Source organism: Pleurodeles waltl, chromosome 1_2, assembly GCF_031143425.1.
Source record: "Pleurodeles waltl isolate 20211129_DDA chromosome 1_2, aPleWal1.hap1.20221129, whole genome shotgun sequence".
Classification (NCBI taxonomy): Eukaryota; Metazoa; Chordata; class Amphibia; order Caudata; family Salamandridae; genus Pleurodeles; species Pleurodeles waltl.
Window position 1 is genome coordinate 1300597748 of NC_090437.1, and position 15209 is coordinate 1300612956.

General features: G+C 48.6%; 1 protein-coding gene across 1 annotated transcript in view; it reads left to right on the forward strand.

The window, feature by feature from the left end:
- Positions 1 to 15209, forward strand: part of ZNF638 (zinc finger protein 638) — a 383308-nt gene that overhangs the window by 158691 nt on the left and 209408 nt on the right. Inside the window, exon 10 of the mRNA XM_069205880.1 lies at positions 22 to 56. Within this exon, the coding sequence (XP_069061981.1) occupies positions 22 to 56 (35 nt within the window). The remainder of the gene's footprint in view (positions 1 to 21; positions 57 to 15209) is intronic.

Genomic DNA, 15209 nt, shown 5'->3' on the forward strand with positions numbered 1-15209 from the left:
AAACATGCTCTTTTATTATAGGGTGAAACGGTGATTGCTGAAGACTCTGACGCAGGGTATGTCAAATGTTATTTTAGATTGTTCTAAGTCAGTTTAGTGATGCATTTTATTTTGAATGAAGAGAAAGTGGTAATGCCTCTATTTGCCTTCCATCTACTCTTGTTAGATGTGTGTGTATAGGCATATATACATGTAAGGTTTTTATTAGTGGTTGTAAGTCTACACTCTAGCTCCTGGAGATAAAGATTTTACAAAGAATAATAAATATATGCAATTTCACTGCAATGCGAACATGCCTTGGCAAATTCAATGATTTGGACGCTTGTAAACTTTTTAGAAGAAAACCTGCTTTGTTAATGCATTCAGTAAGAATTATTTGGGGGTGACTGTCAGTGGGGTCCAGCAAGGTTAAGAATACTTCACTTAACAGGTGAAGCAATCCTTTAGCAGTTTCAGGCACTTTAGCCGCATTGCAGTGGTTTCCTTGAAGTGGTCCTGTTGCAAGGGATGAAGGATGCTGAAGGTCCTTTAAGGATGCTGTGGATGCAACTCTTTTGAATGGTATTGTAGGAAGCTGGCTTGGTGTGTGGTGGGTACCCAAGTATCCCTTCTTAGTGTAATGTAGGCAGTGTCTAGAAGCTATGCTCTCTAGAGCTACCTGTGGATGAGCAACCAATGCTTATCTAGGAGACATGCAAAGCTCATGCAATACCACTGTAGCCACACAGCACTTACACACATGAAAAAACTCAGTTGTACAGAAATAAAGATACTTTATTTTTGGTATAAATCACCACAAAATACTAGACAGATGACCCACCCTTGGGGATATAAGTAGAACACTGAATATATACACTAGCAATCAGAAATAGGCATAGAAAAGGTTAGAAAACAGTGCAAACAGTAATAACCAATAGTGACCCGGGGGGGGGGGGGGGCGCAAACATATACTAAAACAATGAAATGCGAACAAGGTTCCCTCACCTAGGCAAGTAAAATGTGTAGAGAGGAGCTGGGAGTACTAGAGAACCACAAAGGTAAGTAACACAGTACCCTCCATCGACCAGGAATGCCGAAGTAAAACACTGAATTTTCCTCAAGACACCCAGAGAAGGCTGCAAGAAAACCAGTGGTGTATTCCTGAAGAAAGACGACCTGTGGAGAGAGGGTACAAAGTCTAGGAGGAGTAGAAGAAGTACTACCCACCCAGCCGTGGATGCAGGAGTTGGTCGACTGTACTGAAGAACAGGTCAGCACTTCAGCAGAGGAGCCGGAGAAGAGTTCCAGATGGATGCCAAAGATTTCCCGCGCCGGAAGGAAGATTGCAGAGTGGGGTCAGTGCAGGATTTCCAATAATAAGCCTTGCCAAAGGAAAACTTGCGGTTAGTGGTAGAGGTGCTTCTGGGGACCAGCAAGGCCCAGGAGTACTCAACCTAGGAGGGGAAGTCACGGGGGACCATTAGCGTTGCAGACGCCACAGGTCAGGAACACTGGAGTCTCAGGAGGAGCCCACGCAGCACTACAAAAGTGGATCCCACGCCACAGAGGAACCACGCAGGAGGCTGTGCTTTGCAGATTGGAGTGCTGGGGGCTGGAGCTACATGTTGCCTGAAGATCCCTTGGAAGAGAAGCAAACAAGCCTTGGCAGCTGCAAAGGATGTGGTGCACAGGGATACTGTCCTGCATGGTAAGGCAAAGGCTTACCTCCACCACAGTTGGACAGCTGGCAGAGAGAACCTAGAGGACTACTCCGGACGACCACCTGTGATGCAGGATCCACGCAGTTCAGCAAGAGGGGATCCACTCCACCGGTCGTCGCTTGTCGTAGGTGTCTGCAGTTGCAGGGGAGTGACTCCTTCACTCCAAGGGAGATTCCTTCTTGTAAAGGGTGAAGCGTTGCGGTCTTCTGAGGATGCATGGCAAGGAAATTGTTGCAAAACTGACAGGAGCCTTGGAAACAATGTTGCTGAAGAGTCCTTTCTTCTTGGAAGGTGCTTGTTTGGTTCTGGAGGTTCCAGTCGCAGTTCTGGAGGCCAGGAGTCTAAGTTAACATTGCAGAGGAGTCCTGCTGGAATCTTGCACGCTGAATCTGAGGACCCACCCAAGAGATACCCTAAATAGCCCTGGAAGGGGGATTGGTCACCTAACCAGGAGGGGGCTCTGGCGTCACCTTCCTGGCATGGCCTCTCTGATGGTCACAGAGTTCCCTGCCAATCTTGGAAACAAGATGTCCCGATGTGGGCGGGTTTATGCACTTCAAAGCAAACCAGTGGCTTGGGAACCGAACCTCAGTGCAGGAGTGACCCCCAGGTGACCTTCTGCCTAGCCCAGGTGGTGGCTGGCCCGAGAAGTCCCCCTGTGCCTGCCTGCACCGCTAGAGTGACCCTTGGGTCCTTCCATTGTTTCCTATCTAAAACCAGACGCCTGCTTTGCACACTGCACCCGGCCGGCCCTGTTTTGTGTATGTGCCTACTTGTGTTCTCCCCCCCCCCCCCCGTGCTCTACAAAAAAAAAACTGGTCTGCCCCCGAGGGTGCAGGTACTTACCTGCTGCAAACTCGAACCAGAGCACCCTTGTTCTCCATAGGCGCCTATGTGTTTTGGGCACCTCCATTGACCTCTGCACCTGACTGGCCCTGATCTTCTGGTGTGGTAACTTTGGGGTTGCCTTGAACCCCCCAACAGTGGGCTGCCTATGCCCCAGAACTGAGACTTGTGTTTTACTTACCTCCTAATCTAACCTTTACTTACCTCCCCCAGGAACTGTTGATTTTTGCAGTGTCTACTTTGAAAATAGCTTATTGCCATTTTTACAAAGACTGTACATGATATTGTTTTCATTCAAAGTTCCTAAAGTATCTAAGTGAAGTACCTTACATTTAAAGTGCTTAATGTAAATCTTGAACCTGAGGTTCTTAAAATAAACTAAGAAAATATATTTTTCAATATAAAAACCTATTGGCCTAGAGTAAGTGTAAAGAAATGGCTCCCTGTTGCAGTTACCCCCCACTTTTTGCCTGATACTGATGCTGACTTGACTGAGAAGTGTGCTGGGACCCTGCTAACCAGGCCCCAGCACCAGTGTTCTTTCACCTAAAATGTACCATTGTTTCCACAATTGGCACACCCTGGCATCCAGATAAGTCCCTTGTAACTGGTACCTCTGGTACCAAGGGCCCTGATGCCAGGGAAGGTCTCTAAGGGCTGCAGCATGTATTATGCCACCCTAGAGACCCCTCACTCAGCACAGACACACTGCTTACAAGCCTGTGTGTGCTAGTGAGAACAAAATGAGTAAGTCGACATGGCACTCCCCTCAGGGTGCCATGCCAGCCTCTCACTGCCTATGCAGTATAGGTAAGACACCCCTCTAGCAGGCCTTACAGCCCTAAGGCAGGGTGCACTATACCATAGGTGAGGGTACCAGTGCATGAGCACTGTGCCCCTACAGTGTCTAAGCAAAACCTTAGACATTGTAAGTGCAGGGTAGCCATAGGAGTATATGGTCTGGGAGTGTGTTTTACACGAACTCCACAGCACCATAATGGCTACACTGAAAACTGGGAAGTTTGATATCAAACTTCTCAGCACAATAAATGCACACTGATGCCAGTGTACATTTTATTGTAAAATACACCACAGAGGGCACCTTAGAGGTGCCCCCTGAAACTTAACCAACTATCTGTGTAGGCTGACTGGTTCCAGCAGCCTGCCACACTAGAGACATGTTGCTGGCCCCATGGGGAGAGTGCCTTTGTCACTCTGAGGCCAGTAACAAAGCCTGCACTGGGTGGAGATGCTAACACCTCCCCCAGGCAGGAGCTGTAACACCTGGCGGTGAGCCTCAAAGGCTCACCCCTTTGTCACAGCCCAGCAGGGCACTCCAGCTTAGTGGAGTTGCCCGCCCCCTCCGGCCACGGCCCCCACTTTTGGCGGCAAGGCTGGAGGGAACAAAGAATGCAACAAGGAGGAGTCACTGGCCAGTCAGGACAGCCCCTAAGGTGTCCTGAGCTGAGGTGACTCTAACTTTTAGAAATCCTCCATCTTGCAGATGGAGGATTCCCCCAATAGGGTTAGGATTGTGACCCCCTCCCCTTGGGAGGAGGCACAAAGAGGGTGTACCCACCCTCAGGGCTAGTAGCCATTGGCTACTAACCCCCCAGACCTAAACACGCCCTTAAATTTAGTATTTAAGGGCTACCCTGAACCCTAGAAAATTAGATTCCTGCAACAACAAGAAGAAGGACTGCCTAGCTGAAAACCCCTGCAGAGGAAGACCAGAAGACAACAACTGCCTTGGCTCCAGAAACTCACCGGCCTGTCTCCTGCCTTCCAAAGAACTCTGCTCCAGCGACGCCTTCCAAAGGGACCAGCGACCTCTGCATCCTCTGAGGACTGCCCTGCTTCGAAGACGACAAGAAACTCCCGAGGACAGCGGACCTGCTCCAAAAAGACTGCAACTTTATCCAAAGGAGCAGCTTTAAAGAACCCTGCAATCTCCCCGCAAGAAGCGTGAGACTTGCAACACTGCACCCGGCGACCCCGACTCGGCTGGTGGAGAACCAACACCTCTGGGAGGACCCCCGGACTACTCTACGACTGTGAGTACCAAAACCTGTCCCCCCTGAGCCCCCACAGCGCCGCCTGCAGAGGGAATCCCGAGGCTTCCCCTGACCGCGACTCTCTGAAACCTAAGTCCCGACGCCTGGAAAAGACCCTGCACCCGCAGCCCCCAGGACCTGAAGGACCGGACTTTCACTGCAGAAGTGACCCCCAGGAGTCCCTCTCCCTTGCCCAAGTGGAGGTTTCCCCGAGGAAGCCCCCCCTTGCCTGCCTGCAGCGCTGAAGAGATCCCTTGATCTCTCATTGACTTCCATTGCGAACCCGACGCTTGTTCTAACACTGCACCCGGCCGCCCCCGCGCCGCTGAGGGTGAAATTTCTGTGTGGGCTTGTGTCCCCCCCGGTGCCCTACAAAACCCCCCTGGTCTGCCCTCCGAAGACGCGGGTACTTACCTGCTGGCAGACTGGAACCGGGGCACCCCCTTCTCTCCATTGAAGCCTATGCGTTTTGGGCACCACTTTGAACTCTGCACCTGACCGGCCCTGAGCTGCTGGTGTGGTAACTTTGGGGTTGCTCTGAACCCCCAACGGTGGGCTACCTTGGACCAAGAACTGAACCCTGTAAGTGTCTTACTTACCTGGTAAAACTAACAAAAACTTACCTCCCCCAGGAACTGTGAAAATTGCACTAAGTGTCCACTTTTAAAGTAGCTATTTGTGAATAACTTGAAAAGTATACATGCAATTGAAATGATTCAAAGTTCCTAATGTACTTACCTGCAATACCTTTCAAACAAGATATTACATGTTAAATTTGAACCTGTGGTTCTTAAAATAAACTAAGAAAAGATATTTTTCTATAACAAAACCTATTGGCTGGATTTGTCTCTGAGTGTGTGTACCTCATTTATTGTCTATGTGTATGTACAACAAATGCTTAACACTACTCCTTGGATAAGCCTACTGCTCGACCACACTACCACAAAATAGAGCATTAGTATTATCTCTTTTTACCACTATTTTACCTCTAAGGGGAACCCTTGGACTCTGTGCATGCTATTCCTTACTTTGAAATAGCACATACAGAGCCAACTTCCTACAGTAAGTCTTTGTGTGTTCCTCATTTATTGCCTGTGTGTGTGCAACAAATGCTTAACACTACTCCTTGGATAAGCCTACTGCTCGACCACACTATCACAAAATAGAGCATTAGAATTATCTACTTTTGCCACTATCTTGCCTCTAAGGGGAACCCTTGGACTCTGTGCACACTATTTCTTACTTCGAAATAGTATATACCGGTCTACCTTCCCATAGGTCACTACCTATGTCCAGCTGCATAATGGTAAGACTGATATCCAACATGACTGAATCATACCCCAATACTGTTGCAAGCATTGGAAATATGAGTCCAGCATTGTTACCACAAGGCTAACGGGGTTTTCTGGGCAGCCCAGCTGCTGCCACCCCTCAGACAGTTTTCTGCCCTCCTGCTGCTTATGATCAAACCCAGGAAGGCAGATCAAAGGTTTTCCTTTGGGAGAGGGAGGTAAACCCCTTTCCCCTTAGAAATAGGTATGACTTCCTTGGGAGAGGTAAGCCACCCAGCACCCAGCCACTGGTTGGCTTTGAAGGGCACATTTCCAGTACCCCCGTGCACTGCATCTTTTGCAGCTACCGAGGCTTGTTGGCATCTCCTCCACGGGATCTTAAGGCTCTGTGTAGCCCCAGCCATTCTTCCTGCGACACACAACCCTCTGTGTGCTTCTCCTGCGCTGTGGGACCCTTGTCCAGTTGTGCTGCCTGGGCTCCTCTGCGACTCCTGCTTCCTCTTCCCGTGGGTCTCCTGTGGGGGCTTCCTTTTCTTCTGTGGACTCTGCCTTGATGAGGGTCCCCCTAGGACCAACCCCGTGGGTTGAATCCAGGATGTTGCTGGTCCCCGGGCAGCTCCACTTTCGCTTCTGCCTTTGCCAGGGCTTGTTGTTGGTTTTTCCACGACACTGACTGTAATCATCCATCTGGTGTGGGACATCAGTTGCATCCTCCAGGAACTATTCAGTGACTCCGGGGCTGCATTGCCTACCCTCACATCCCCATCGACCACACCAGCATCTACAGCTGGGTGAGTAGTAGCTCTTACTCCTCTTGGACTTGGTCCCCTTCTTCCACAAGTCTTCCTCTTCAGGAATCCACCACTGGCTTCTTGAAGTCTTGTCTGGGTGTTGCATTTTCATCTTTTTAGTCCTTTTGGGTGGTTTGGGAAAAACTAGTAATTTACTCCTTTCCTCCTGATCGCTAGGAGGCACTGTTGTTCTTACCTTTGGGTTTTCCTATTCTCTCCCCCCCCCCCCCCCCCCCCCCCCAGCTCCCCTCTACGCATTCCACTTACCTAAATGGGGGCCCTGTGTTCGCATTCCATTTTTTAGTATGTTGTTTGGCCTCCCCCTAGGGTCACTTATCTATTTGCATGTGTACTATTTTCTATCACTTTCTATGCCAATTGCTAGTGTATATATTTAGTGTTACTTCCTATTGGAGGTTTGCCTTTCTAGTACTTTTTGAAATTTTTACTAAAATAAAGTACCTTTATTTTTGTAACACTGAGTTTTCTTTCTTGTGTGTAAGTGCTGTGTGACTTTAGTGGTATTGCATACGCTTTGCATGTCTCCTAGATAAGTCATGGCTGCTCATCCACAGCTACCTCTAGAGAGCCTGGCTTCCTAGACATTGACTACACCTCACTAGTAAAGGGATACCGGGACCTTGTATAAGGTGATACCATAGCTGCTCACCACACACCACACACCATGCCACCATGCCAGCTTCCTACTGAGATTTCAGAGAGCACAAAGGCTATCACCCCATTGCGTCAGAAACTTGTCTAAGTGACAGGCTGGCAAAGACCGGTCAGCCCTACACTGTAGGATTGGGTGAAATACAGGGGTCATCTCTAAGAGGCCTTCTGGGTGCATTTTTGTTTTCTATAAATCCAACACGGGTATCAAAGTTCTCAGCGCATTAGACCCACACTGATGCCAAACGTCACAGCATTTAATGAAGCCATCATGGAGCTGTGGAGTTCGTAATGACAAATTCCTAGACCATGTACTTAATATGGCCACACTGCACTTAGTGTCTAAGAATGGACTTGGACACTGTAGGGGCATAGTGCTCATGCAACGATTCCCTCACCTGTGGTATAGTGCATCCTGCCTTAAGGCTGTAAGGCCCTCTAGAAAAGTGACTGTTCGATGGCATCTGTTGCTGCAGATACACATGGTTCGATGGCATCTGTCGCTGTAGATACGCATGTTCTGCAATAGCTCGCCATCTGGTGTTGGGCCGGAGTGTTACAAGTTGTTTTTCTTCGAAGAAGTCTTTCGAGTCACGGGACCGAGTGACTCCTCCTTTTGTCTCCATTGCGCATGGGCGTCGACTCCATCCTCGATTGTTTTTTTTCCGCCATCGGGTTCGGACGTGTTCCTGTCGCTCCGAGTTTCGGAACAGAAAAAATAGTTAATTTCTGAAGATTTTCGTCGGTATTGTTGCGTTCGGGATCGGCATACTTACATTCAACACCGCATCGAAGATCGAAGAGCTCCGGTGCCCTTCGGGGTAATTTTTCGATCCTCCGTCGGGGCCTGGTCGGCCCGACCGCGTGCTGAAGAACGCCGATGGAACGGACCCCGTTCCGTTTCTGCCCCAAATGCCACAATAAATACCCCTACACAGACCAACACTTGGTCTGCAACCTGTGCCTGTCACCTGAGCACAGCGAAGACACCTGCGAGGCCTGTCGTGCGTTCCGGTCCCGAAAAACACTCCGAGACCGTCGAGCCAGAAGACTTCAAATGGCGTCCGCACCGACAGCCCGACGGGAGTTCGAGGAACAGGAAGAGGAAGGTACCTTCTCGATCCAAGACTCAGACTCCGAAGGATTCGACGATACACAAACCGTGAGTAAGACTTCGAAAACCACACAAAGAAACATTTACAAGGCCCAGGGGACGCCACTGCCACCAGGCCATGGCTCAACCCATAAAATCGGTGACCGACCGTCGGCACCGAAAAAGGCCCAAACAGTGCCGAGATCGTCCGACTCCGGTCGAGACACCGGCACGCAGCCTTCTCGGGACCGAGAAAGTGCTGGAGACAAGCCTCGACACCGAGATGCCGGTGTGGACACGGCTCGACGCCGAGACAGCGGCACCGAAACAGATCGACGCCGAGAGGTTTCGGCCCCGAAAAGGAAAAAAGTCACCTCGGAGCCGAAAAAACACGCAGACACAGTTTCGACGCCGAAACAAACTGCAAGCGACCCAGCTTCAGGCTCTTATACAGAAGAGCACTCGCTAACCTCCCAAATGCAGAAGCATAGGTTTGAGGAAGAGCTACAAGCAACTGATGCGGACCATACGCAAAAGCGTATCTTCATTCAGCAGGGGACAGGAAAAATAAGCACCCTTCCCCCCATTAGGAGAAAGAGAAGGTTGGAGTTCCAGACGGAACAAGCACCACAACCAAAAGTGGTGAAAAGAGTTACACCACCACCCTCTCCTCCGCCCGTGATTAACGTTTCACCAGCACAAACGCCATCACACTCCCCAGCTCACACCACCATGAGCCAGGGTGACCAAGACCAGGACGCATGGGACCTATACGACGCCCCAGTGTCAGATAACAGCCCAGAGGCATACCCTACAAAACCATCTCCACCAGAAGACAGCACCGCGTACTCTCAGGTGGTGGCTAGAGCAGCACAATTTCACAACGTAAGCCTCCACTCAGAACAGGTCGAGGATGATTTCCTGTTCAACACACTCTCCTCCACCCACAGCTCCTACCAAAGCCTGCCTATGCTCCCTGGTATGCTCCGGCACGCAAAAGACATATTTAAGGACCCGGTCAAAAGTAGGGCAATCACACCAAGGGTGGAAAAAAAGTATAAGCCGCCTCCTACAGACCCGGCTTTCATCACAACACAGCTGCCACCAGACTCTGTTGTTGTAGGAGCAGCTAGGAAAAGGGCCAACTCTCACACATCTGGAGATGCACCACCCCCAGATAAAGAAAGCCGCAAGTTTGATGCAGCTGGTAAAAGAGTCGCAGCACAAGCTGCAAACCAGTGGCGCATCGCGAACTCCCAGGCACTACTTGCGCGCTATGACAGAGCCCACTGGGACGAGATGCAACATCTCATTGAACATCTGCCCAAAGACTTCCAAAATAGGGCAAAACAAGTGGTTGAGGAGGGACAGGCCATCTCCAACAACCAGATCCGCTCCTCCATGGACGCTGCAGATACAGCTGCACGGACAATTAATACATCTGTAACTATCAGAAGGCATGCATGGCTCCGAACGTCTGGATTTAAACCAGAGATTCAACAAGCAGTTCTCAATATGCCTTTTAATGAAAAAGAACTGTTCGGTCCAGAAGTGGACACAGCGATTGAGAAACTCAAAAAAGATACGGACACTGCCAAAGCCATGGGCGCACTCTACTCCCCGCAGAGCAGAGGGAATTACAGCTCATTCCGTAAAACGCCCTTTCGAGGGGGGTTTCGGGGTCAAAGCACACAAGCCAGCACCTCACAAGCCACACCGTCCAGTTACCAAGGACAGTATAGAGGAGGTTTTCGGGGACAATATAGAGGAGGGCAATTCCCTAGAAATAGAGGAAGATTCCAAAGCCCCAAAACCCCTACTACTAAACAGTGACTCACATGTCACTCACCCCCTCCACACAACACCAGTGGGGGGACGAATAGGTCATTATTACAGAGCATGGGAGAAAATCACTACAGACACTTGGGTTCTAGCAATTATCCAACATGGTTACTGCATAGAATTTCTACAGTTCCCTCCAAACATACCACCAAAAGCACAAAATTTAACAACACACCATTCCAATCTCCTAGAGATAGAAGTGCAGGCACTATTGCAAAAGAATGCAATCGAATTAGTGCCAAACACACAAATAAACACAGGAGTTTACTCACTGTACTTTCTGATACCAAAGAAGGACAAAACACTGAGACCAATCCTAGACCTCAGAGTAGTCAACACTTTCATCAAATCAGACCACTTCCACATGGTCACACTACAAGAAGTATTGCCATTGCTAAAGCTGCACGACTACATGGCAACTTTAGACCTCAAGGATGCTTATTTCCATATACCAATTCACCCATCGCACAGGAAATACCTAAGGTTTGTATTCAAAGGAATACATTACCAATTCAAGGTACTGCCTTTCGGATTAACAACCGCACCAAGAGTCTTTACCAAATGTCTAGCGGTAGTCGCTGCACACATCAAAAGGCAGGAAATACATATGTTCCCATATCTAGACGACTGGCTAATCAAGGCCCATTCGTTAATAGAGTGCTCAAATCACACAAATCATATCATACAAACCCTCTTCAAACTAGGGTTCACCGTCAATTTCACAAAATCCAAGATTCGGCCACGCAAGGTACAACAATACCTGGGAGCCATAATAGACACATCAAAAGGAGTAGCCACTCCAAGTCCACAAAGAATTCAAAATTTCAACACCATCATACAACGCATGTATCCAACACAAAACATACAAGCAAAGATGGTATTACAACTCCTAGGCATGATGTCATCATGCATAGCCATTGTCCCAAACGCAAGACTGCACATGAGGCCCTTACAACAATGCCTAGCATCACAGTGGTCTCAAGCACAGGGTCACCTTCTAGATCTGGTGTTAATAGACCGCCAAACTTACCTCTCGCTTCTGTGGTGGAACAACATAAATTTAAACAAGGGGCGGCCTTTTCAAGACCCAGTGCCACAATACGTAATAACAGATGCTTCCATGACAGGGTGGGGAGCACACCTCGATCAACACAGCATACAAGGACAATGGAACGTACATCAAACAAAACTGCATATCAATCACCTAGAACTTCTTGCAGTTTTTCAAGCACTAAAAGCTTTCCAACCAATAATAGTTCACAAATACATTCTCGTCAAAACAGACAACATGACAACAATGTATTATCTAAACAAGCAGGGAGGGACGCACTCCACGCAGTTAAGCATGTTAGCACAAAAAATTTGGCATTGGGCAATTCACAACCAAATTCGCCTAATTGCACAGTTTATACCAGGGATACAAAATCAACTCGCAGACAATCTCTCTCGAGATCACCAACAGGTCCACGAATGGGAAATTCACCCCCAAATACTGAACACTTATTTCAAACTCTGGGGAACACCTCAGATAGACTTGTTTGCGACAAGGGAGAACGCAAAATGCCAAAACTTCGCATCCAGATACCCACACAAACAATCCCAAGGCAATGCCCTATGGATGAACTGGTCAGGGATATTTGCTTACGCTTTTCCTCCTCTCCCTCTCCTTCCTTACCTGGTAAACAAACTCAGTCAAAGCAAACTCAAACTCATATTGATAGCACCAACTTGGGCAAGGCAACCCTGGTACACAACGCTGCTAGACCTATCAGTGGTACCCTGCGTCAAATTGCCCAACAGGCCAGATCTGTTGACACAGCACAACCAAAAGATCAGACACCCAGATCCAGCATCGCTGAATCTAGCAATCTGGCTCCTGAAATCCTAGAATTCGGGCACTTACAACTTACCCAAGAATGTATGGAAGTCATAAAACAAGCAAGAAGGCCATCCACCAGGCACTGCTATGCAAGTAAATGGAAGAGGTTTGTTTGCTACTGCCATATTAATCAAATACAACCATTACACACAACTCCAGAACATGTAGTGGGTTACTTGCTTCACTTACAAAAATCTAACCTAGCTTTCTCTTCCATTAAGATTCACCTTGCAGCAATATCTGCATACCTGCAGACTACCTATTCAACTTCCCTATATAAAATACCAGTCATTAAAGCATTCATGGAGGGCCTTAGGAGAATTATACCACCAAGAACACTACCTGTTCCTTCATGGAACCTAAATGTTGTCCTAACTAGACTTATGGGTCCACCTTTTGAACCCATGCACTCCTGCGACATACAGTTCCTAACCTGGAAGGTGGCATTTCTCATCGCCATTACTTCCCTGAGAAGAGTAAGCGAGATTCAGGCGTTTACTATACAGGAACCTTTTATACAACTACACAAAAATAAAGTCGTCCTAAGGACCAATCCTAAATTTTTGCCAAAGGTTATTTCACCGTTCCATCTAAATCAAACAGTGGAACTTCCGGTGTTCTTTCCACAGCCAGATACCGTAGCTGAAAGGGCACTACATACATTAGATGTCAAAAGAGCATTAATGTATTACATTGACAGAACAAAGAACATCAGAAAGACTAAACAACTCTTTATTGCATTTCAAAAACCTCATGCAGGAAACCCAATTTCAAAACAAGGTATAGCCAGATGGATAGTTAAATGCATCCAAATCTGCTACCTTAAAGCTAAACGACAGCTGCCCATTACACCAAGGGCACACTCAACCAGAAAGAAAGGTGCTACCATGGCCTTTCTAGGAAACATCCCAATGCAAGAAATATGTAAGGCAGCCACATGGTCTACGCCTCACACATTCACCAAGCACTACTGTGTAGACGTGTTATCCGCACAACAAGCCACAGTAGGTCAAGCTGTATTAAGGACATTATTTCAGACTACTTCCACTCCTACAGGCTGATCCACCGCTTTTGGGGAAATAACTGCTTACTAGTCTATTGCAGAACATGCGTATCTACAGCGACAGATGCCATCGAACTGAAAATGTCACTTACCCAGTGTACATCTGTTCGTGGCATCAGTCGCAGTAGATTCGCATGTGCCCACCCGCCTCCCCGGGAGCCTGTAGCAGTTTGGAAGTTACCTTCAATTATTTATATATGTATCATCTCAACCTTAAATAAGTGCATACTTAGTCACTCCATTGCATGGGCACTATTACTACAATTCAACTCCTACCTCACCCTCTGCAGGGAAAAACAATCGAGGATGGAGTCGACGCCCATGCGCAATGGAGACAAAAGGAGGAGTCACTCGGTCCCGTGACTCGAAAGACTTCTTCGAAGAAAAACAACTTGTAACACTCCGGCCCAACACCAGATGGCGAGCTATTGCAGAACATGCGAATCTACTGCGACTGATGCCACGAACAGATGTACACTGGGTAAGTGACATTTTCATTGTGCACAGTCCGCCATCTGGTGTTGGGTCGGAGTGTTACAAGTTGTTTTTCTTCGAAGAAGTCTCTTGAGTCACGAGACCGAGGGACTCCTCCTCTTTGCTTCCATTGCGCATGGGCGTCGGCTCCATCTTAGATTGTTTTTTTTCCGCCCTCGGGTTCGGACGTGTTCCTTTTCGCTCCGGGTTTCGGGACGGAAAGATAGTCAAAACTTCGAAAAACTACGTCGGGATAGTTAGAATCAACACCGAATCGTGAAGAGCTCCGGTAGCCCTTCGGGGTAATTTCGATCCCCCCGTCGGGGCCTGGTCGGCCCGACCGCGTGTAACATAGACACCGATGGAACGGACCCCGTTCCGATTCTGTCCTAAATGCCACAATAAATATCCATATACGGACCAACATTCGTTCTGTAACTTGTGCCTGTCACCCTAGCACAAAGAAGAAACTTGTGAGGCCCGTCGTGCGTTCTGGTCTCGAAAAACGCTCCGTGACCGTCGAGCCAGAAGATTACAGATGGCGTCCACGCCGACAGAACACCGAGAGTTCGAGGAACAAGGAGAAGAGGAGGAAGCCTTCTCCATCCATGAATCGGACTCTGATGAATTCGACGTCGATGAAACTGAGTAAGACGTCAAAGCACACAGCACAAGAAAACAGACAAGGCCCAGGGGACGCCACTGCCAACTGGCCATGGCTCAACCCATAAAGGTGACCGTCCATCGGCACCGAAAAAGGCCGAACTGGTGCCCAGAACGTCCGACTCGGGTCGAGACACAGGCACACAACATTCTCGGGACCGAGAAAGTGTTGCCGAAAAAGATCGACGCCGAGAAAGCGGAGCCGACGCTGCTCGACGCAGAGACAGCGGCACAGAGGATGATCGACGCCGAGAAGGCTCGACTCCGAAAAAGAAGAGATTCGCCTCGGAGCCGAAAACAAAAAGACAGTTTCTGTGCCAAAACAACCAGCAACCGAACCCACTACCGGCTCATATTCAGAGGAACAATCATTGTCCTCTCAAATGCGTAAACACAGGTTTGAAGAGGAGTTACAGACTACTGATGTAGACCATACACAAAAGGGGATCTTCATCCAGAGTGGAACAGGGAAGATTAGCACTCTTCCACCAATCAGGAGAAAAAAGAGACTAGAGTTCCAAACTGAACAACTAACACCACAAGCAAAGGTGGCAAAGAAAGCAACTCCGCCACCCTCTCCTCCACCTGTAACTCAGATATCACCGGCACAAACTCAGTCACATTCACCGGCTCACACCACCATGAGCCAAGATGACCAAGATGCTTGGGACCTATACGACGCCCCAGTGTCAGACAATAGTCCAGAGTCATACCCTACCAAGCCCTCACCACCTGAGGACAGCACAGCGTATGCGCAGGTGGTAGCTAGGGCAGCAGAATTCCACAACGTGTCGTTACACACAGAAGCTGTCGAGGATGACTTCCTTTTTAACACCCTCT